This window comes from Siphateles boraxobius, unplaced genomic scaffold (genome assembly GCF_051911475.1).
Source record: "Siphateles boraxobius isolate OS27281-9 unplaced genomic scaffold, OSU_SipBor_1 11, whole genome shotgun sequence".
Taxonomy (NCBI): domain Eukaryota; kingdom Metazoa; phylum Chordata; class Actinopteri; order Cypriniformes; family Leuciscidae; genus Siphateles; species Siphateles boraxobius.
Genome location: NW_027508711.1, coordinates 11120209 through 11145639, shown reverse-complemented (window position 1 = coordinate 11145639; position 25431 = coordinate 11120209). Strand labels below are relative to the sequence as shown.

At 37.2% G+C, this 25431-nt stretch overlaps 1 protein-coding gene across 1 annotated transcript; it reads right to left on the bottom strand.

Annotated features, from left to right (window-relative positions):
• Nucleotides 1–322: 322 nt before the first annotated feature.
• Nucleotides 323–25358, bottom strand: rars1 (arginyl-tRNA synthetase 1). Its single transcript, XM_077196641.1, has 15 exons — nucleotides 25017–25358; nucleotides 24260–24397; nucleotides 19813–20001; nucleotides 19539–19647; nucleotides 19350–19450; nucleotides 19133–19254; nucleotides 15901–16021; nucleotides 14815–14944; nucleotides 11762–11866; nucleotides 10418–10596; nucleotides 9932–10041; nucleotides 8641–8746; nucleotides 6412–6584; nucleotides 2597–2844; nucleotides 323–1407 (listed from the first exon to the last, which is right to left on the bottom strand). Exons 1-15 carry the CDS (start codon nucleotides 25059–25061, stop codon nucleotides 1298–1300), a joined length of 1986 nt encoding a protein of 661 aa, XP_077052756.1. The 5' UTR covers nucleotides 25062–25358; the 3' UTR covers nucleotides 323–1297.
• Nucleotides 25359–25431: the final 73 nt, after the last annotated feature.

The window sequence follows — 25431 nt, the reverse complement described above, 5'->3', positions numbered from 1 at the left end:
CTCGACCAGGTAATTAAGTGTCCAGATCTTTAATTCTGATCTCAGACTTTATCAAGAAAATCCCAGTTGCAAAACATCCAAAGAGTAAATAAACACTGACCCTGCGAGTGAATTAAATCATTCTTCTTAATCTTCATACAGATTATCAGGTGCGGACGCTGCATTTATCACCCACAACTAATTAAATCCTAATGGCAAGAGAAAAACAAACACTGAACTCTATTAAAACTCTTAAATGAAATAAGTTACTATCTCAAACTGACTAATGCTCCGAAAGCCTCAAGCGAAAACAGATACAGAAATACACCAGTGAATACAAACACATTATGAAATTGATTTATTGCATTACATTTCAAGGGAGAACAATATTTTATGCATATTGTGGAATGAAAAGTCCAAAAGCAAAATGAGCAAAGCTGTTGTTGATGTAAAATCTTTAGGTCAGGGGTGTCCAATCCTGCTCCAACCCCAATTAAACATACCTGACCCAGCTAATCAAGATCTTACTAGGCATACTAGAAACTTCCAGGCAAGTGTTTTCAAGTTGGAAGCAAGTTGGAGCAAAACTCTCCAGGGATGTGTACGAAATCGGAACTTGAAATATAGAAAACTGGCGGCTCCAGTAGTAATGAAAAGATTTAGTCAAGGAAACCATGCATAAACCTTAATTAAACAATTTAATAATGAATTAAAAAGGAATTTATCCCTATAAGATATTACGCTGTAGCCACATTGGACCAGCGGTTTTGGAAACAGGACAAACGGATGATTCAGCAGCGGTCGCCATCTTCTGTTCAGATTGGGGAATTCATTCGGCACGTGACTCTCACAGTGCATTCTGGGTATTCTCTAGCCATTGAGCATACATCAGTTGTACACTCGTTATTTCGATGCATTGTGGGATTGAATGAGTGCCCTCAATAACGTCCACTATGGTTTTAGACACCAATACAAATGGCTGTCCCTTTAAATAGTGCCCTATTTAAGGGTATTTAAGGGTATTAAGGGAGTTTGGACACCCCTGCTTTAGGTAAACCAAAATTAGGTGAGCTAATGCTAGACTAAAATAAGATTCAGACTTGTTATATAGAAGGGAAAGGTTGAACAGATTGACTTTTTGGCAGTTTTCAGGGTCCAGTTGGCTAATCTGACATTTACGTGAGGAGAAATGACCAGGAAAATCAAAGGTTTTTTTATGGACAGTTGAATGACTTTTATTTGGCATACCATAAGAATCCATCGGGACATGTTTTTGAGAAAAAGGTCTTGTGTTCAGAGGAGGAAGGCATTGATCAATTCACATCCTCTGAACTGGATTGATACCCAGAATGTCAAAACCTTTGGCCATCACAGCTGCGGTGGCTTCACAGAGGAGCATCCGCCACATGTTGACTTTGACCACTTCCCCTGAGGAGAACGATTTAGAGCAGTCATTAGTCAAACAGGCCATTTTCAAAGAGGCAGATTCATTTCAATCAAATCAAAAACGTTTAGTCACGTCTTGGTCATTAAAGGTCATTTATTAAACTTGGAAGAAAAAAAATCTCTTAAAATACTTTTCCCCCCTAAACTTTAGAAGAAAAATAAAGGTCTAATGCACTTCCAATAAAAAAAAGTTACAAAGCCTTTATTATAGTTTTGGCTGGTCACATTTGGACATTAAAATGATTGTTTTTTATTTATTTAATTGCACTTACACCTGTAGCATTTTTGGTTTCTGACACAATCTGAGGAAGACTTTATGCCAAAATTCATTAATGTGCAGTTTCTTTTGTTTTTTGTTTTTCAATGCCCAAATGTGACCAACCAATTTCTGTTGTTTCAATGTTTTTTCACGTCCTTACAGCAAGTAGCATTCCAAGATGTACTTTTTTTTACTAGTTTAAAGTGAGATGCATTAGTAACCCAAAATACACTGTTTGGAAAACTTGAAAATGGTCATTATTTTTGCATTTGGTGCCACGAAAATTACATTTTACCTTTAAATCCATGAGCTTTTAAAACACTGTGCTTTAAACAAAAGGAAACCCAAAAGTCCCACAAGCAGCAGTCTTTTTCAAACTCAGAGTAAAGCTAATTTCATTAGTCTATATTAAAAGACTAAAGAAGCTGTACGATTCAAGAGACAGTAGCTTCACCAGTGCCTAAGTAACTAGATTTAATGAGGAGATTCAAATTGGAGAAAAAAAAAAAACAACTAAGAGATTTTCTCTCTGATATTATCCTAGATTAGATTTCCCTGTTCAAATTAATCATTTGTTGTTCGTTAAACCGTATTGCAACTGTGAAAAACAAAGTTATTAAATTACATCTAAATTAAAACTCCTCAATTTAACATCTTTCATTGCAGTATAAAAGTTTATACTGGCCTATGAGTTAAATACATTTCTGGACCAATTACACTCCTGACACATCTTCTAAAGAGCAAAAACCACATGCTCCAAGTACATGAATTTATTTAACCATTAAAACCTCAAGGTTTTGGGCACCGAGTATGTTTTTCTTTCTGGGCGACCTACACTTATTTTCAGTCATCAAGGTCAGTGCAAGCGTGGAGTATATAGACCCCGCTCACGTCTGGCTTCGGGGTACCCACCTGTCTGCCGGTCCTTCTCCACGCAGTAGCAGCTGTCGTAAAACTCAGTGAAGGTGGTGGCCAGCTCGTAGAGGTAGTCGCACAGTGTGTGAAGCAGCAGGTCGTCTGTGATCTTCTGCAGAATCTCTGGGAAGCGCAGGATGCACTTACCCAGTTTCCACTCTTTCTCATGGTCCAGTAAGACCTCTGTGGTCTCAGCTGCTTTGCGCAGGACGGCCTCCTGGATGTTAGCCAGTCTAGCTATAGACCTGGAGGTAGACAGAAGAAGAATGTGTCTTATAAAAGATACCATACATTTTTCTGCATGGTCAAACTTGGCACATCATGTTCTGTTGTGAGACTTGAGTGAACCGACTTGAGCTCGGGGCAAATTTGACTTTTACTTTAGTTTTAAATTTACTTTAGTTTTAGCTTGCTCATTGTTTTAGTTTTAGCTGGCTCATTGTTTTAGTTTTGATTATGTTTTAAGAGTTTTTTTGGTTTCAGTTTATTTTATTTTTATTATAGTTTAAGTATTTTAGGGCTGCCAAGATTTACACTGCCTATACTGCATACAATTAAAAAATGCTTAATGCCCTTAATATTCTAAGTAATATGGGAGGGTATTTTAAAACTGTATTTAACAATTTTTGCCATTTAACATGATGCTATGAAAATGTATTTTAGGGGCTGTTTACATGACACCGTTTTCAACTGAAAATGGAAAACTGTATGCGTTTTGGCCGTTTATTTACACTACAACGGCGATTTAGGGGCCTGAAAACGCTAACTTTTGAAAATGGGTTTCAAAGTGCAAGTTTTTGAAAACAATACCATTATCGTACAACTGGCCTGGCAGCAGAATAGAGGGTTTTTAGTCGTTTTCAGAACGTTATCGCCTGTTCACGAAAAATGCAAAAAAATAAATAAATCAGTTTTTAAGACATCGTTGTTTTGTAAGCATACCATTACTTTTAGTTTTTCCCAGTTATACTACTTTTAATTTACTTTAACAAAAAAACAAAAAAATACATGTGGTCATCAACGATAAGTATGCTGCCATGCGTAAATGACATTTTAGAGGTAGAGTGTATAAAAAGGTTTTAGTGAATAATAATTTAAATTTAAATAATTTAAACATCTGTTTCTCACTAATTTCACAAAAAAGGCTTCACAAAACTTCAGAAAACAGCTCATAAGTCATGTGAAACACTATTATGATGCTTTTTTGTGTCCATTTTGGATCTTGACAGCCACCGGTCACTATGTTTTTACTGTATGGGGAAAAGCACTTATTTTGTGCTCCATAGAAAAAACAATTATTTTCAAACAAGCTATTCTTTTAAATTGTCAACTATTGAGATCAACACAGGATGACATCAATGCAAATGGCCAAACAAAAGAGAAAAAACATTTAACTGTAGCAACAGCTCACATAAATAAGAAAACATGACTAAGTGTCTAAAAGGCCTTTCTGCCAGAGAAATAGAGGATCGGGTTATATTGGATGCATTCTGAGAAACAAAACACTGAAATCCCCATCAACTGCTGCCATGGCCAATTATTATTTTTTTGGCTCCTTCTCCTATCATTGGCTCTGATTTCTACCTTCACTTCCCCCAAATGTGATTTTCTGTTACCAATTGTTTTGAACAGCCAATTAAAGACAGGAAAAAAAGCTCTCCAATTGCACAAGAGCCATGATTGTGGTACCCTGCGCTCCTGACATCAGGTCAACAGCCCTACTGAGACAGAAGAGCAAACACAAGGTGATAAAGAGTACGAATAATAGAGCAATTGTGCCAAGCATCCACTCGGGGGACAGCTGAAGTAGATCTGTCACAAACGCACACATTTCAGCCAGAAAACACACTGACTGTGCAGCAGATGCATGCATTCTTTCATGTACACAAGGCCCCTGATTCCCGCACACATACACACATACCACTTCCACACAGCAGCAACGGTTAAAAAACGGTTGTATCAAATTGTATTCAATTATTAAAACGGTTAAAAAAGTAATGAACATGAAGGGCCATTCAACAGTGTTGGTGAGCTCTTTCCCTACATCCAAGTGGGAATCATTCAGGCCAACTTTTCCAGCACAGACCCACGTAAAGATGTCCCAGAAGGGGTATATCAAAGCACAGAAGGCCTCACTTGAAGCATGGCTCAAGATGGCTCAATACTGTAGAAGACAATACAGGACATAAGAAAGCCATTCAATGTCCATGGCTTGTTAGTCAACTAGGAAAAAAATAACTTTGCTCGTAAAAGAGGAGATGATTGTGGACTTTAGTGACTTCAGTGGAATTCAGTTTCCAAGGCATCACCATCTCTCAGGACCTGAAGTGGCTCAGCCTCAAAATCAGACATCAGAAGACTACAGAGGCAGAGGACGGTTTCGGACTGCTGAGAGGATTACTGGTGCTCCCCTGCCCACCCTCCAAAAACTGAATACATCCATGGGTGAGGAAAAGGGCTCAAAAAATCACTCTGGATCCCTCACACTCCTCCGACCGGCGCTACAGAGTGATGAGCACCAGAACAGCCAGGCACAAGTTAAGTTTCTTCCCCCAGGCAATCTACATCATGATCGGTTAAATGTTCTCGCCACTGTACAATGATAACTATCTGCATTACCACTTACATTTATTTGATAATATCCTATACACACAAATTTGTCTATTTCTGTTTAATAATGTGTGTGTGTGTGTGTGTGTGTGTGTGTGTGTGTGTGTGTGTGTGTGTGTGTGTGTGTGTGTGTGTGTGTGTGTGTGTGTGTGTGTGTGTGTGTGTGTGTGTGTGTGTGTGTGTGTGTGTGTGTGTGTGTGGGAAGCTTCTTCTATCACCAAAACAAATTCCTAATAAACAAAGCTCGATTCTGATTATTTATGTTTGTTTGAATAAATCTGTCATAAAAACAAGTTGACAGCACCGTTAAGAACGGCCTTAAATGCAATTTAAATGTTTGTATCCAACAAAGCCTATATAGAAGTGTTGAGTATATCTAGAAATAAACAAAAAAGGTTTTATCTAGATATAGAAATATATCTACTATATGATAGGGAGGATTTCCTGATTGGTTTACAGTTTCAGTTGAGATTGGAAAAAAAGACATACTGTACCTGATGTATCAACACCCAGCTCTATATAAGAGTGTCCATGATAAAGAAAGAGGGAATGTCATATTTATATATATATATATATTTTTTTTTTAAATCATAAATAACACATACATTTTTGGGGAGCCGCACCATATCCGATAGTGCAGCCTGAACTATTATGTCATGTAAAGGTAAAATTATGTGATATTTTAAGAGATTATTTAAGAGATTCAAGAGAAAGGAGTTATGTGGGGTTTTTTTCTACATTTAGATGGTCACAACAACAATTGGCAGACAACATTTTCATTATTAATAAGCATTTTTGTCAAAAATTCTTTCCTAAAAAACTACTAAAAGATTTTTTTTAATGAGGCTTTCATTAAGATATCAGGACTTCAGTTTATCAGTTCAGTTCAGTTGCGCTAGTAGCGTGTTGAAACTCGTGGTTATGTTAATGGGACAGAAGTACAGACTGGGAAAAGAGCTGCTGCACCAATCTCAAATATGTAAAACATAATATTTTCTGAACATTCAAGCATGAAAACCCATTCTAATAGACCCAAAAAACTAAATCAAGACTTTGAAAAAGGGCATAATAGGTCCCCTTGAAAATACTTAAAAACCAAATGAATAGAAACGGCAAAAAAATAAATAATTGAATACCACATTGATGCAAATGAGATGGCTCATTTGATGCGGTTAAAGTTTTCCATCACACTGAATGCTTACCTGATGCGTGTGAAGGCGTAGAGGAGGTAGGCTGCGGTGTTGCCCCTGTCATCCAGCATCTTGTCGAAGGAAAAGACGTAGTCATTGATGCGGTTGTGCGAAAGGTCTGCATATTTAATGCAGCCAAAGGCCACGGCACGCTGAGCCTTCACCAGCTCCTCTGGGGTCAGCACCTGCAACACACACAATTTGAAAATGTTGATGACCCCCCGTGAGGTTGAAGCAGCCAAGACCTTTTGCCACCTTCAGAAAAACAAGTTTCCCAATGTGTGCCGAATAGACAATGAGGATAAAATTAGCTACGTTCTAGGGCTGCCCTCGAATAAAGATTTTTCTAGTCGACTAGTAGTCGTTTATTTAAGCGATTAGTCGACTAATCGCGCGTTTATATTAATAAACCATAAATCATAATAATGAGCCTTTAATTGCCAGTAATACATAGCCCAATCAACACTGAAAAGCACGCATAAAGCTTGCCACGGCGCACTGGCAAAAGTAATGATTATGAGTGATTTAAAGGCATGAAGACATTTTTTATTTCACAGGGAAAAAAAAGGTCCCCACTATATATTAAGTGGCTTTAAGTACTATGTACTAATATTGAAATTAATAATTTGATACAATGGATGTATTGTGTACATAACATTTTTTATATTGTAATTCTATTTTGAAAATACCTGCATGTAATTACAGCTGTAATAAATGTATGTAATTACATTTGTAATTACACTCTTGACCCTTCCCTTACACCTTAACTTACCCTTAAAGATACCCATACCACCACACCTGACCCTAACCTTACCCGTATCACATCTCAAAAGCAGCAAAAGTGTTTTACAATACAACATCAGCACAATAAGTACATTGTACTTATTTTTTCGATGCAAGTACATAGCACTTAAAGCCACTTAATATAAAGTGGGACCAAAAAGAATGTTAAATGTCATTTTGGTGATCAAAGATGATAAAATTACTGACTACAGTGGGATTTTAAGTTTCTGAAAGCCTTCCAGTCAAGAGCAGTTTGACTATTACTTATGACATCATATACAGTGGCAGATCTAATAGATCTGTATCCTGTCTGTTTAATCCTTTTGTACATAACTTTACAGGAATTAATCGTCAGTAAAGCATTTTGAGATGCGAGTGGATTTAAGTACTTGGAGTTGCACACAGCCGCGGGCGCTCTTCACGAAGCGCACGTGAGCTTATGAAAGTCTGTCAGTAAGTGAGTATCTTTTCAAACGGCATAAATGATGCCTTCGTAGAGCATTTGGAAACGGAAAACACTGGAATGCCGGAGGCCAAGACCACACATTGTAAGTGTAACAAGCAAAACGCTCGTTTCTCACAAAGCATACATCCGATGCAATAAAGCGCGCGATTGCTCTTGTAATTCGCTTCAACCTTTTCGAACTTTATGGAAGACTATTTTATGGATGGTTCGAGGGTTTTTGCGTTTGTGTATGTGTGTGGAATTGCAAGATTACAGATGTTCCTAAAGCACAAATACGACAAAGAGTACAAACAGTTTTCAGAATTGCTTCAGAATCGCGATGCATCGGAAAAATCCATTTTTATCTCCCACCCCTAGTCTTCAGAGTGCTTTAAAAAGATGAAAAAATAGCTTGAGATCAGATCAAATATTGTCTCTGTCCTACATCACTGATTATGCTCACAGGATCATTGCACGATTACACGCCTGCTAACTTTTAAGCCTAATTTAATTCAGCATATGCTACTTTCAATATTCCTGACAAATAAGACACTTGGCAAAAGTCTGATTCACTTTAAGGAAAGTAAGTATTTTATATATATATATACTTGGTACATCTATAAAATAATAAAATCTACAAAAAAAAACGTTTTAGTTGTGCGTTTGCCTTTAACGTTTCCAAGTAAGGCTATACAAGGACATTTACTTTGCTTACTTGCGTCTGAAACAATATAATTGTCTTTTTTCAAACTCCTTTACTGTCAGAAGCTCACTCTTTTGTGAGATATCAATCAAGTGAGTGAGGCATTAGGATGCTCTTCATTTCTGAGCACAAAGGAGTTGTGAGAAATATAGACCGTAATTGTCATTAGCACATCTGGTCTCATTTGAGATCCATTGATCTCTTCTGAATCGAGCTGAAGCACTCAGGCACACAAAAGGAGTTGGATGGAAGCTTTCAGGGTGAGAAGCATACAAAGGTGCTAGTTTCCTCAGAGTTTTCAGGCGCTCACCTTATCTCTCTCCTTCTCCTTCAGTTTGTCCATGGATCTTTTCAGACCCTCATCCAGAAGGTCCATTAATCGCACCGTGTCTCCTGAACGAGTCTTAAACTTTTTCCTGGGAAGGAAATTCCATGTTTATTAAGAAAAGACTCTGAAATGTGGAATCAGTGCTCATCATTCAATACAATATTTCTATGACAGCTAAAAACTAGTGCCACATGAGCCACTGGCTGATTACTAGATGACAACTGATTAATCGGTCAATTATTTCTTTGATAAATCGTACATTAAATATTCTATTGGGTACCTTTGCAAAGTGTTCTCCTTCAAACAATGCTATGGTTTAAAATGTAAAAATGACAAAATAAAGTAATTGGAAAAAAAGACCTTTCAGCAGATAAACCACCAATGCTAGCATACACATTATCTCCTCTGAACACCGAAGTGTTATTTTTCATTAATCTTGCCGTAATCCAGTTATCGTTCATATAGAATACTATTTTTTGCATTTCATCAAATCTGATGCTGAACAGTAAATATTGCTTTAATCAAAAATTCATCCCAGTTACATGGAGCGCAGCATTAATAAGTATTCAAAGAGTCGCACTGACAGTGACATTTTATTACACTTTTTGCAAAATAGCAATGCTTGCATTATAAGAATATATTCAAAAGTTAAGGTTCGGAAAAGATTTGTAATGTCTCTGAAAAAAGTCTCATGTTCACCAAGGCTGCATTTGTTTGATCACATATGAAAACTGTAATATTGAGAAATATTATTGCAATTTAAAATAACTGTTTTCTATCTGAATATATTTTAAAATGGCACAGCAGAATTTTCAGCATCATTACTCCAGTCTTCAGTGTCACATGATCCTTCAGAAATTCTAATATACTGCTAAACATTTCTGATTATGATCAGTGTTTGAAAACATTTCAAAAGAACAGTTTTTATTTAAAACAGAAATCTTCTTTAACTTTAAAAAAAAGTTTTTACTGTCACTTTTGATCAATTTAATGCGACCTTGCTGAAGAATAGAATTAGAACGCAATTCGAAAGTAAATCTTTTGAACCGTAGTTTGTGTAAATGTTTTGTTTTTCATAGAAATGCATTTAAACTACTTTAGGGTCACACCACAGGTTCGTCGTGGTCACGCACAAAGACTCAGCTAATCAATAATGAACTTTGTTGATTATTTTCCTTATCCTTTATTATTGCTACTTTGCAGCACTATGGGTCATCCTGGTGAAAGCATGATGCGGACCAAAGGTGACTTCCGTACTGATCAATACACTTACTTGTCCTCCCCGAGCACCACGCCAAAACCTGCATGTTCTACCCGTGTGACCTTGGGATCATACCAGCCTATCAACTGAGCAGCAGCAAAGACCACCTGGAAGTGCATTGCCTGCCGTACATCGTAAAACAAAACACAGAGAATTTTTAGTTACATGACCATCAATACAAACATTACACCAAATAAACAAAAAGCTCTACAGTTTGGATCAAGATCCTCCTGATAAATCCTAAATCATATTTCTTATCTAAACAAAGCAGAATTGTAAACTAGATACGCCCAGACCGTGTTCCTGACCTATGCCGCATTAATATTTGAATAGGTGAGGAGTCTATTGCACATATCTATAAACATACAGAAATTTGAATTCTGTGTCTCGCCCGGCGCCCTCGACATCTGCTTCATGTGTCCTCATGCGCATCAGATAACTTTGGGAAGGTTTGTGCCGTTCAAGATTTCCCCAACACAAACCCATACACCCACACACCTGGCCACTGTCAGTCACGTAGATGATGATGTCAGCCTTCTCGTCAAACAGACGATTTTTGATGGCAGCCAGATCGGAGGTATCGTAAGTATAGCCTCCGTCTGACTTGACAACCGTCAGGGGAATAGACTGGCCCGGAGCAAAAACTATCTTCCTGCCCTCGTCCAACTCCACCAGCCCTGATGAGAGAGAAGAGCATCAGCAGGGAATGTGAAATTGGATGTATAGTAAAGCTAGAGTCTAAAAATCAATCTTGGAACAACACTGCCCCCCACTGGACATGTGCGGATAGACGTGCAATGCTTTTTTTTAAAGGGATGTTCCGGGTCAATAGATTTTTTGTCGATTGGCACAGAAAAGACTCGGTTTGTAAAAACAAACAAAAATTGTGTTTACAGTATTGTACTTACAGTTGGAATGCACCAGAGTAAACATTAAACACTTTTTTGGAAGAACCGCCACTAGTTCATGACACCAGTGCAATAAAATAACATATCAACAACCATATCACTCCTAAAATCATGATGTCAATATAAATCTTAGCAAGGATAACTGGGACTGTTCAATTGTCAATTATTCTTCAGAACAAACACTCAAACCAATATTAAGCAATTAAAAAATTAAAAATAATAAATGAACAAAAAAACCTAAATAAAATGGAATTAAATATTTAAAAAATAATAATAAAAAAAACGAACTGATACAAATAAAAGTAATACATTTAAAAGTAATAAACAAAAATAAAAATTTTAAATTGAACAAAAAAATATAGAAATAAATGTTAATCAACTAAAAAATAAATAAAGAATAAATTAAACAAAGATACCCCAAAAAATATATATATATATATATATATATATACACAAACTAAAAATAATTAAAAATAAAATAATTAAAATAGTAAAAATAAAAAAAAATTTACTTTATTTTATGCAATCTTAAAAGTGAAGTCCATTATTTTGGTACCACTAGCAGCACAAAACCGAATTGCAATCTGGACTTCCTGTTTGTCTGAACAACAAAATATTTGAGAAATTATTGATGCAAAAAATGTAAGCACTTCCTATTCAAAATAGGAGTTTTGTGGCTCCAGATCCATGCGTGTTAGCTTTGAGCCCATAAGTATTATGGTGTATCCCTAAAAGTTCCCAAAATAAACTTTTAACCCTTTGATATGTCCCACCCACACTTCCTGTTTCAATTAGAAACACAAAAACACAGAAAATAAAGCAACATATTAATATTTATTCAAATGTCAATAGACAATGATATCAAATTATTTTTACATCATTAGTGACCAAGACAACAGACTAAAGAAAGAGTCAAAGAACTCTCCATCTGTACCTTTTTCCTCAAACTCTTTCACCACGGCTGTCATCATGTCCTGGTAGAAGGACTCTCCTCTCTCTTGTATGCGAATTTCCAGGCAGTCGTAAATCTTTTGAAACTCTGCATCAGCAAAGCGGACAGAAGCGGAAGGGACAAGACGGTTTAATTACAACAGTCACACCACAGGGAAATCAAATGCAGCCCCCTCCTGGTTTAGCAAAGCCTGATTGGACAGCATCAGCAGAAAAAACACACACTAATTGACCTTCATTACGCAAGCCTCAGTGGGGGAACGAGGTTTGATTAAAGGGTAAAGGTAGATGCTGTCACATCAGAGTCTAGAGCCGGATGCTAGTGAAGGGCATCGGTGCCCTTCAGGGTTTAACGCATTCCAACTTGTTTTAACAAACTTTTTTCCTCTGCCATAAATATAGAAATTGCAGAATAAACGTGCAAGTAATGTATTATAAATGTCGGACGCATTATGGAATTAAATCAAAATGACAGATAAAGCATCTAAAAATGATAACATTTCAGACATGAAAGCTCTTAAATTAATTACAAAATTTGGAACAGAAGCTTCCCTACTTTAGAAAAACACATAATCATGTGTGGAAGTAATGCGAGTAAATGATGACTTTCATTTTCTGCAGTATTTTTATTTATTTATTCTAGTTAATGGTCCACACTGAGTCCACGCTTATGTAAACTTACTGCTAAGATGCAGTTATATACTTACCTCTACTGTCCTTATAAAATATTAGGTAACACTCTAGAATAATGGTCCGTCATTATTAGGTAATGCAGGACAAATGAGTAGTGCTACATTAACACTTTAGGTAACTAACATGGAATAAAGATTAACTAATCAGTAAGAAAAATCACATTTAAGACTGAGATTGTTCCTTATTAGGTCTTCAAACATTACTGAATGAAATTAGTCTCATTAAGAACTAATGACTAACTATGTTAAATTATAAAGAATTACTAATTAAGGTCACACTTTAGATTAGGGTCCAATTCTCGTTAACTAACTATAAACTACTACTTTTGCCCCCAATAAACTCCTAAATACTGTTTATTATAACAAAGTAGTGTTTAAGTTTAGCTATTGGGTGGATTAAGGGATGTAGAATATGGTCATGCAGAATAAGGCATTAATATGTGCTTTATAAGTACTTTAAGTACTTTTTAAGTACAGCCAATAAATCCTAGTAATATGAATGCTAATAAGCAACTAGTTTATAGTGAGAATTAAACCCTAAAGTAAAGTGTTACCCTAATCAAATACTAATCATTACATTATCATGTGTGTTTTTACTCCGAATATAGTTATGAAGTGCATCAGAATTAATCAAGTGTTGCTCAGTCACTCTGCAGGAACTATTAGTGATCCGATAAAATAATGGTCCAGATCACAAGTAGTTCAGAGTAAAAAAAGATGATTGATTGCCTCAGACACATGATAATGTTGTAAATAATTGTTAATTCTTAATAATTTGTCATAGTTCATTATTAGTTCTTAATGAGGCAAATCTCAATCAGTAGTTATAGACTACTAAAGGCTGATTTATACTTCTGCGTCGGACATACGCCGGAGCCTCAACGCCGTAGACTACTCATTGGTTTTAATTTATCCTTCTGCGTCGTTGCCCGCATTGACGCACGCAGAGGGAGCATGTGAAACCCGAGGGAGCGGTTCGAGCAGACCAATCACAGCGCTTGCGTCCTCGTAGAATTGACGCATAGTTACATTTTTGGAGAGGTGCACGTCAGGGTACGCCGAAGGGTACGCGTGCGCTACGCACAGCCTACGGCGTAGCTACGGCATAAGTTCGACGCAGAAGTATAAATTGGGCTTTACTGCTTAGTTAAGCTTGTTTCCATATTAGTTAATAGTAGTAGCTAAAGTGTTGATGTAGTACCACTCATTTGTCCTGAATAGTTACCTATTAATGACGGACCATTGTTCTAGTGTTACCAAATATAGTCTGAACCCTGGTGATGTCAAAAGTGATGTCATTGTTCGGTCTCGCGTGGCATCCTAAATTTGGTCAATGTGCACTTTTAGGCTTCAATCCCATTGGAGGAATTTGAGGGAAGTCTGCCTGAGTAGATGCTGCAGTTTGCATGCTACTTTGAGAAGGAAATAATGTTTTTATCCATTAAAAATCTTGTAAAACACTTTTAAAACAAAAATAAAAGCAAATTTACATAATGCATTATCATAAAATGTAAAATTAAAAAAACACAAAAAGGTACTTAGATTAATATAGGCATTTTTAATTATTAATATAGTTTTAAATTGTGAATGCAATAAAAAAAAAATTATTGCATTATAAATATAAAGCCTAAACTATAAGTTGGAAATGTATTTTAAAGTCTAACCAATGCATCATTTAATTGATCAGAAAGACAGAACAATGCCATACTGTGAAATATTATTACAATTTAAAGTAACCCTTATCAATTTAAACATATTTTCAAATGTATTTTATTCCTGTGAAGGCAAATATGAATTACTCCAGTCTTCAGTGTCACATGATCCTTCAGAAATCATTCTAAGACGCCGATTTGCTGCTCAAGAAACATTTCTGATTATTATAAATGCTGAAAAGGTTCATATTTCTGTTCAAACTGCGATACTTTTTGTTTTTACTTAATGCGATACTTAATGTCACTTTTGAACAATTTAACACATCCTTGCTGAATAAAAATATGAATTTCTTACAAAATAAAAAGTTAAAGGTTGTGTAGTTGTTTGCATCTTAGATATTTTGTCTGCTTCCTTTACCAGTCAACAACTCACATTATCCTTAGATAAATAAAGTAGGGCGAACTGCATCTTATTGCCATTTCTTGCTGGTTCAGCTGATATTCTCTCCACACTGCGAGGCTGTTGTTTCAGAGAATATCAGAATAATGTAACGCAGAGCATGTCGGCTGTAAAAGCCTCTAGAGGGCACATGCTGTCTGTGGAGGTTTGTACTAGCATTAAAGTGGCAAGGCTTTAGTCTATTCAATACTTGATAAAGTGAGAATGACTTTTTAGTGTGCCTCGCACGTACCGTTCCGGGAAACGTCACAGATCAGGTTCCAGGCTTTGATGAAGTCTGTCTCTTTGCTCTGGAGTTTAACCACACACTGGTAGGCCCTCTTCTTAAACTCTTCATCCTCATCAAACCTCTTCTTAGACTCCTGATAGAGATGAGAAAAGAAACCAGTTGAACAGCTTTGAAAAGTAAAACATTCAGCTGAAAAGGATGAAGGCTCTTAGTGAGACCAAGATTCCTTCAAAGCCTCCTGTAAAAAGACTATATTACAGGGTAACATAAAAAACTCTACATTTTTGTGGAGACAAAATGCAAACGATACAACCACAGATCTAAGTTAAAGCATAACTCAATCAGTATAATGTCCCATTAAAAAAAAAAACTCATAATAAAAAAGAGGGTAAAGGTTGTCAAACTTCACTTTCATTTTTTCTCTCAACTGTGTAACAGCAGTTTAGCAACCAAACATTGGGTAAGCAAAATGGCTCTGTAAAAGCATCAAATGCACCACAACAAAATGAAAAGCACAAAGTGTTCGGACAGACCTGCAGAAAACAGCTGATTCTTGCAGTTTGTGTGCATTTCTTTGAGAATTTTGACTATTTTTTATGACAGAGCCAGTATAGAAGGAAAAGGAAATGATAGGAGTTTTTGGGTAACACTTTATTTTAAGGGTCCATAACTATGCAGTAGTTAAGCATTAACACGCTGCTAGTTCATGATTTAATGAACATATAGTAAAGGCATATTAGCTATTATCTATGCAGTAGTTAAGCATTAACACACCGCTAGTTCATGATTTACTGAACATATAGTAAAGGCATATTAGCTATTATTTATGCAGTAGTTAAGCTTTTACATAATTAACCGAACATATATTAAGAGCATATTAGCATTATTTGATTAAACATTTGAAGGATAAATAAGCAGAAATAAGCCAATAATTAATGGTTAACTACATACAATAAATGCTTTTTATGGTTTGATTTACACAATGTTATATTTCTGTGATTTACAATCTGTACATAGTACAATAAAGTTCAGCTCCTCCACCCAGAAAAAAAACACAATCCCTTCAGGTTGTATATAACACGTACTCACTTTGTAGAAAGCCTGAAGGTCACCAATAGGCGGGGAAACACTGAGATAATTTGGGAACTTGTCTTTCAAATGAGCAATGAGCATCCCAAACTGTGTCCCCCAGTCTCCAACATGGTTCAACCTGACAGATAGAGATAGAGGACGAAAGGATTAAAGAGATGCACTCAAACACTATTGAACAGACAGATTACTGCTGCCCAATTCATTCTCATGTGTTCCGCAGCACGTTTGAGCTTCAGCAAGAACCAATGAGGTTCATTCTCATGTTACGCAGCACGTTTGAGCTTCAGCAAGAACCAATGAAGCTCATTCTTGTGTTACGCAGCACGTTTGAGCTTCAGCAAGAACCAATGACGTTCATTCTTGTGTTACGCAGCACGTTTGAGCTTCAGCAAGAACCAATGACGTTCATTCTTGTGTTACGCGGCACGTTTGAGCTTCAGCAAGAACCAATGAAGCTCATACTTGTGTTACGCGGCACGTTTGAGCTTCAGCAAGAACCAATGAGGTTCATTCTCATGTTACGCAGCACGTTTGAGCTTCAGCAAGAACCAATGAGGTTCATTCTCATGTGTTACGCAGCACGTTTGAGCTTCAGCAAGAACCAATGAAGCTCATTCTTGTGTTCCGCAGCACGTTTGAGCTTCAGCAAGAACCAATGAGGTTCATTCTCATGTTACGCAGCACGTTTGAGCTTCAGCAAGAACCAATGAGGTTCATTCTCATGTTACGCAGCACGTTTGAGCTTCAGCAAGAACCAATGACGTTCATTCTTGTGTTACGCAGCACGTTTGAGCTTCAGCAAGAACCAATGACGTTCATTCTTGTGTTACGCGCAACGTTTGAGCTTCAGCAAGAACCAATGAAGCTCATACTTGTGTTACGCGGCACGTTTGAGCTTCAGCAAGAACCAATGAGGTTCATTCTCATGTTACGCAGCACGTTTGAGCTTCAGCAAGAACCAATGAAGTTCATTCTCATGTTACGCAGCACGTTTGAGCTTCAGCAAGAACCAATGACGTTCATTCTTGTGTTACGCAGCACGTTTGAGCTTCAGCAAGAACCAATGACGTTCATTCTTGTGTTACGCGCAACGTTTGAGCTTCAGCAAGAACCAATGAAGCTCATACTTGTGTTACGCGGCACGTTTGAGCTTCAGCAAGAACCAATGAGGTTCATTCTCATGTTACGCAGCACGTTTGAGCTTCAGCAAGAACCAATGAAGTTCATTCTCATGTTACGCAGCACGTTTGAGCTTCAGCAAGAACCAATGAAGCTCATTCTTGTGTTACGCAGCACGTTTGAGCTTCAGCAAGAACCAATGAGGTTCATTCTCATGTTACGCAGCACGTTTGAGCTTCAGCAAGAACCAATGAGGTTCATTCTCATGTTACGCAGCACGTTTGAGCTTCAGCAAGAACCAATGACGTTCATTCTTGTGTTACGCAGCACGTTTGAGCTTCAGCAAGAACCAATGACGTTCATTCTTGTGTTACGCGGCACGTTTGAGCTTCAGCAAGAACCAATGAAGCTCATACTTGTGTTACACGGCACGTTTGAGCTTCAGCAAGAACCAATGAGGTTCATTCTCATGTTACGCAGCACGTTTGAGCTTCAGCAAGAACCAATGAGGTTCATTCTCATGTGTTACGCAGCACGTTTGAGCTTCAGCAAGAACCAATGAAGCTCATTCTTGTGTTACGCAGCACGTTTGAGCTTCAGCAAGAACCAATGAGGTTCATTCTCATGTTACGCAGCACGTTTGAGCTTCAGCAAGAACAAATGAGGTTCATTCTCATGTGTTACGCGTCACGTCTGTGCTTCAGCGAGAACCAATGAGGTTCATTCTCATGTTACGCAGCACGTTTGAGCTTCAGCAAGAACCAATGAAGCTCATTCTTGTGTTACGCAGCACGTTTGAACTTCAGCAAGAACCAATGACGTTCATTCTCATGTGTTACGCGTCACGTTTGTGCTTCAGCGAGAACCAATGAGGTTCATTCTCATGTTACGCAGCACGTTTGAGCTTCAGCAAGAACCAATGAAGCTCATTCTTGTGTTACGCAGCAGGTTTGAGCTTCAGCAAGAACCAATGAGGTTCATTCTCATGTGTTACGCAGCACGTTTGAGCTTCAGCAAGAACCAATGAGGTTCATTCTCATGTGTTACGCAGCACGTTTGAGCTTCAGCAAGAACCAATGAGGTTCATTCTCATGTGTTACGCAGCACGTTTGAGCTTCAGCAAGAACCAATGACGTTCATTCTCATGTGTTACGCGTCACGTCTGTGCTTCAGCGAGAACCAATGAGGATCATTCTCATGTTACGCAGCACGTTTGAGCTTCAGCAAGAACCAATGAAGCTCATTCTTGTGTTACGCAGCACGTTTGAGCTTCAGCAAGAACCAATGACGTTCATTCTCATGTGTTACGCGTCACGTTTGAGCTTCAGCAAGAACCAATGAGGTTCATTCTCATGTGTTACGCGGCACGTTTGAGCTTCAGCAAGAACCAATGAGGTTTATTCTCATGTGTTACGCAGCACGTTTGAGCTTCAGCAAGAACCAATTAAGCTCATTCTCGTGTTACGTGTGAAAATGTGACGTGGTGGACAGACTGCCTTGTAGCCGCTCTAAAAACGAAAAACACGATATTCACTTAACAAAAACTTCCTAACTTCATTTGACCTTGATTTTGGTAAAGTGTTAATAATATAATGACACATGCAAGTATATGATCACATATAAAGCCAAAATATCAAATTTCACATCACTGTGTTTATTATGATATATTATAAATGTAAAAAAAAAGGTCATATGTCACAATATGAGGTAAATCCGGCCCTGGTTGCAGCCACTGGGCTATAATAATATTCATAGATCTAGCCTGTGACATGGTTGTGTAAGATTTGGCAATAGTGGACAGCCTATACCATGTCAAAAAAAAATCAGGCCAACTCCCAGAATTCTTTAAACATGTTTGAAAATTATCGGTGCTCGTAACATGCTCTGGCTCGTCTCATAATTCCTCACACAATGCAAGCCGCGACCATACGAGCATCAACGATTTCCACGCAATTTCTCCTAACAGACAAAAAAAATTAAAAAAGTGCACTAGGTGTGCCAATTTTTCCAGCAATCAGTTATCGGTTCCGATCAATCGGTCGACCTCTACAACAGATATTTACATTTTATGAAAGCTCACAGTTCAGCTTCACAACTAATACACACCAACCTTAGCACATCATAACCCAGGAACTCAAAGAGTCGACACATGCTGTCTCCAATAATGGTGGAGCGCAGGTGACCAACATGCATCTCTTTGGCAATGTTAGGTGAGGAGAAGTCCACAATAACCTGAAAAACAGCAATACGGGTAAAGACCACTTGATAACACACTGCTTTATAAAACTATTTTGTGATGCATTTCATCACTACAGTGAAACTCTTACCCTCTTTTTCTTCACCAGTGGTGGAGGCTGAACTCCATTCACAAGCAGGTTTGAGAGAAGTTTAGAGACAAACATTCTCTTAAGATGAATGTTGATAAAACCTACAATGCAACATGTACTTGATTATTTATAATAAATCTTTAAAATGATGGAGAAAAAAAGATCTTGGTGATGATGTTCTGAATAAACCTGGTCCTGCGATTTCTGTTCTCTCAATGAACTCATTGTTGGGAATGTTTTGGATAATCTTCTCCGCTATCTCCCTGGGGCTGACCTTTTGTCCTTTAGCTTTCATCATCTTAAAACATACATTTACAAATAAAATTCCATACAACTGGACAAAAGAAACAAGTCACATCAACATTCTTCAAAACGTTTTCTTTCCACAAAAAGTTTGGAACGACATAAAGGGGAGCACCAGAACGAAATGAAAAAAAAAGAAAATTTGGACAAGGAAACTGACCTGAGACATCGCCATGGCGCTGTTACACTGATAATCGCCAAACTTGGCCTGCTGGTTGGGGGAGACCGAAAGTGGCGGGTTCTCTAGGTCAGGGTAGGCGGTACTGATGGCCTTTCCAAAGATCTGCTGCAAACACTGGTTGATGTTCAACATCGCCTTGCCGTTTTGGCTCATCTCCTCCTGTAAACTCTGAAGGAACACAGTGGCAACAGATTTAATTACTGAATTGCAGTGTTATTTTAGTATATACTATGGCCACGTTCACAGCAGAATATGGTTGTCAGTTCTGTAGTTAAGTTGTTAAAATGGTTACACTCACTCACAGTTCAGTTATTTACGGGAGTGACAACAGCATTCTACAACTGGTCGTCTGTCACATCATACAGTGTTAGAAAGACACTCTGCGCGGCACAAATACGTGTGTTGGGGGTTTTCGTGTTTGGTTTCGCTTTTCGGTAACTTACAGCGATGGAGATGTGAGCTGTGTGTCATCTGAAGGTTTTAGATCCAGTTTACACACGACTCAAATGCTCCGATATAAAAGCTGCTGTCGGTTAATGACGATTTTACGGATGAACTTACGGCTCGATTGGATTGTCGTGTCAAAAGTGATGAGGCTTTTCAGTTTTATGGGTGTCGCCATCTTTGATATCACTTTGGTCACTGTCGCTTTGGTTTACTGATAAGAGAAAAAGGGCTTGACTCCTGTTGCACGTTCATACTTGACAGTATTTGAGGTGCTACTGTAAGTTGCTGTGTGAACGGGACATTTTGAGACTCACACTTGTGTAAATGCAGTTGTCAATCCCAAAAACTGACAGTGTGATTGTAGCTTATTATAGTATTTAATCATGATTTAGTACCAGCAAAGGTACTGACAAGACTCAACCCTGCTTAGCTTCAGTAGGCATCCAGTCTTGGGCTACAGGGTGATATGGCTGCTGGCTGTATTAGATTCAGGCAATATAACAAACATGTCATGGAGAAACTGATTCTCCTTTTGTGAACATCACATTGTGACACATTTAAAACCCAAAACGTTATATATGAATGCACAAGATTTAAATTCTGGGCTAGTACCGATAAGATGATAATTATTTCCATGTTATGGTTGATAACCTATAAATGGCAGAATATACAAAAAATAAAAAATTTTGCCTAAATAAATGTAATTCAATTAAAACTAAAATCTAAAATCAATCATTTTATTTGTTACTAGTGAATTTAGGCATGACAGCATTGTAATGTAGCATATGAGGTAACACTTTATTTTAATAGTCCACTTTAGACATTACACTATAAGAAACATTGCAACTACATGTCAACTAGCTGTCATTAGATCATCATTAGAACATCAGTAATGTTTTATTTAATGCCATTTCAGCATCTGTGGCCATCTTCATGGCAAAAACTGAATTTCGAAAATACAAGAGTTACATACGTATATGCAATAACAATAAAAACCAAGCAAACAGAAAATAAAAACAGAAATTATTATTATACAAGATTTTTAACATTAACGCATGATAAAAATTCTAAAAACCTTTTCTGGTAAAATCTTACTAACAAGTCCTTAATTCGCTTACTTCATAAAAATGCTTTCTACTTGGATAAAAAGCAGGAAATATTGGAAAAAGGAAAGTGGAGTCTTGCAAAACATTAATAAAGTTGGGTCTTCGTCTTAAAGCAAAAATGCATGCGTCAATCTTGTATGACCTATCCGACATCTGGAGAACACCACTTGATCAAATCTCGGTTTAAAGGAGATTTCAGGATGGATTCCATCTAATTTATTGTTTGTACAAGTATTCCACTCTTCTTGCCACTTAATTAATAATTAATAATTGACACTACGTCTAAGGTCTGAGGGAGGAATTTGACATTCTTCTACATCCAGCAGTCATTAGAGTATTATTAGGCTGTCTGCTTAATATCTAACACTTTATTTTGATGCTCCCCAACAGACATTCTACTGACTAGAAGTAACTTTGCAACTACATTTCAACTTATTCTACTAATTCTAACACTAACCCGACAGTGGGACAATCAAAATAAAGTGTAACGAAGTATGATAACATATTAATTTGAGATGTGTTAAAGATTACATTAAATTTAAGATTCACTTTAACTGAGTGTAAGATGAGGACAAAATGTTAAGGAAAATGCACATTAAAATATCCATTATTGACGGATACTGGTAAACTTAAAAGAAAATATCTGATAATAATTGATATGCCATAATGCAAATCACACAGTGCAGATTGTTTTGTGATCCTGTTAAAATGTACCAAAGCTTTACAGAACATTCCATAGGAATGACAAACAAACAGCGCAATATTTCAATAAAATGTGCTCATGAAGTGTCCAGATAATTGGGTTTTATTCTTACATTAGCTGCTAGCACATAATTGAATGTGTGAAATGTATCTAATTGCACAGAGCATGCATTGAACATTTGCAGTGAAGGTCAAACTGTCGCACTACAAATATTACAGTCATCTTTAGGGATGCACGATATATCGACCATATATCGATAACGGCCGATAAATGGTCTTTTTTGATGTTATCGTTATCGATCCGATAAGAAAATTTGGCCGATATATCAAAGCCGATAGATAATAGATTATTTACTTCAGTTGAGAGATGCGCGCTGTTCGCCATGATGGTTCTGAATGATTGGATTCACTTCGAAAAGGAAGATACAGTTCAGTGCAACATGTGCAGCACAAATCTGTCAGATAGGCTTCATAACATTATAATAAAAACGCCTGTAAAAGAATGTTGTGAATTCTTGTTCGCCAGTGTTTCAGCGCGACGAGCGCGTTGTTGTGGAAAGAGCGCATCTATGGAGTTAAGCCTTCATGACAAGCATAGTCAAGTTCTCTTGAGCATTCGCAGCATTCTGTGCCATTGTAAGTTGTAATATGTTCATTTTATGTATATATATCTGTATTATTATATATATTATATATATTATCCTATATTATTAATCTAATATAAGATGCGTTTGGTTGAGTTAATGAACGATGCAGTAGCGCTTCATTGTACCGGTGATCATCTTTATAGCCTATTTAGCGTGCGCGCAGCTCAAACAGCAATGCACATTCCTAACTATAATTGGGACTGTCATATACATGCCATTATAATGAGAACACTATTGTAATAAAACATTGTGAATTCTCTGGGTTTAGTTGCCGTGTTTCAGCGCGTTGTTGTGGGAATAGCGCGTCCAGAACAGGGATTACTACAACATTGTGACCAGCACAAGTTCGATTGTGCATTCACGTCATTTTGTGCAGATAAGTCGTAATATAAAGTTGATGTAAAATAAATATCTGATTAATCTCACATATGATGCGTTTCGTGGATTTAAACAGCCAGCTAGAAAAGTTCTTCAGTTTCCCGGTGCTCGTTCTCTTCAGCTTAAGCACGCGCAGATTGAACAACAATGCAAAACATTAAAACCTATGATTGGGACTGTCATATAATTATAATTGTATTCACTATTGTAATAAATTTGTAAATTCTTTGGGTTTGCATTCTTCAGCAACCGTTGAGTTGAATAACCTTCTAGCAAAGCGATTTGGTTTAACGTTCGTTCTCTTCAGCTTCAGCGCGCGCAGCTCACACAGCAATGTCATTTGAGCTATTAAAGATTTTTACTATCACTGTAATATTAAAAATGTTTAATTTTTTTCAAAAATATTGTGTTATAATTAATAACTACCATTATTTTGTTCTCGTATTATTTTCATCAACGATATGGTTTGATAAAAATAATTTCCTTATTGTCCGTGCAGAGGCGATTCCATTTTATTGATCCATTTTGTTTCTTTATATGCAGCCCAATGTTATCCAATGACTTGTTTGCATTATTTAGGTATTTTATTTTTTGTTAGGCAATAGATTTTTTGATAACACTTTACAATAAGGTCTCATTTGTTAATGCATTAACTAACAGAGAGCAATAGCCTTTGTTATAGTAGTTAATAAAATATGTGTGTTCATGTTAGTTCACAGTGCATTGACTAATGTTAACAGATACAACTTTCTTAAAAATGTCTTATAAAATTGTTGGTTCATGCTAACTAATGCTAACAAAATTAAACCGTATTATAAAGTGTTACCATTTTTTTAATAAAGAAAGTTGCCCATAGGAGTGTAAAATTAATTTTAAAAGTTAAGGAATCTTACACTGGTTCAAACTAGGCTATACTGTATTGTATATGTTTGATTTATGTTAAAAGTGTTTGAGACAAGGCTTTTAATGGTGAGCCTTTTGTTTATGTATACAGGCTATCAAAGTATATACATTTTTTTAATTTAGATTTATCGGCCAATATATCGGTTATCGGCTTTCAAATGTAAAGAATTATCGGTTATCGGTATCGGCCAAAATGTTCATATCGGTGCATCCCTAGTCATCTTATTTAAAGGAAACACTAACTGTTTTCAGGATGTTGAGGCGGTACTTCAGACGGGAATTCTCCTCTCGTAACTCATCCAGCTGTGAAGAAGTGAAGTTCAGCTGCTGTGGATCTCTCAGCCTCTCGATGTCGTCCTGGAGTGACTTGATTTCTCTTTCCTACATGGCAAAATGACACCACAGAAAATCTCAAGTAGGCAAGGGACAAAGATCATAACCATCGGATACCACATATCTCAGTTATAAGAAGTACTTCAAAGTGCAAGCTGATTGTGGCAGTAAAATTGAGACACGTGACGTCACTAATATTGTTTATTAAGCTACACAGTTCTATTTCAGTTTCACTTTGACTGGGAGTGTGGTTACTTTCCTTTAGGCTTTCTATTCAAAGAAAGTAGAAAGCACCACAATTCACCACAAGCAAGTGTTATCTTAGCTGTGGACAGTTACATGAAGACCATATTGTTATTGTAAGTTACATACATATATGCATACATACAATAACCCTCAACGCAGCCTAGGTCTGCAGCTCACTAGATATTAAGGCACATTCAGTACAGTATGTCATGGTTTATTCTCTTCATACCTAAATGAAACAGCTAGACTAAAGTATTTGACATCCCATTCGAGCCGAATGTGCATTAGTACGTTGGACGATCATGACTGTCAGACCTGCATGCGCGTTTCAGTCTCTTACGTCAGGACACGAGAAACACATGGTGACATGATCACAAATGTTCAATATCCAAAACTTTTAGCGTTTTAATGCAAAGCTTACCTGACGCTGAAGTCGGGACGTGTGCTCGCCAACGGGTTCGCCCATTCTTTTCCGATAAAGTTAGGTAAAAACAGCCACAAATTCTAAAAAGGCACACTTTTCCAACGTGACATACCCCTTTCCCCGGCTTCGTTGCGTCACTTCCGTTTACCAGCGATTGGTGAATCATAAAACTGGTCTGAACGATTCGTGGTCCCATATGAGTGCATCAGTCGTTTTGAACGATAACTTACAAACCTTTAAAGAAAGATTTACTGTGAGCGACGAAGTTGTTAATCGATGGAATATGCTTCTGTTGAAGCCACCAGCTTGCACTATTTCGATATTTTTTTTAAATAATCTAACCAAACTACATTACCCATGAGTCTGCAGAGAAATTTCCACCAATCAGAGCGTTAAACAAGCAAATCACGCT

What these genes read in the sequence shown, in the direction of transcription:
- rars1 (XM_077196641.1), bottom strand. Translation starts at nt 25,061, where the DNA reads ATGGGCGAACCCGTTGGCGAGCACACGTCCCGACTTCAGCGTCAG. An exon ending in CACTGGTGAAGAAAAAGAGG is followed by an intron (nt 19,255 to 19,349) that starts GTAAGAGTTTCA and finishes GCTGTTTTTCAG; the next exon opens with GTTATTGTGGACTTCTCCTC. An exon ending in TACGCCTTCACACGCATCAG is followed by an intron (nt 2,845 to 6,411) that starts GTAAGCATTCAG and finishes GTCTACCTCCAG; the next exon opens with GTCTATAGCTAGACTGGCTA.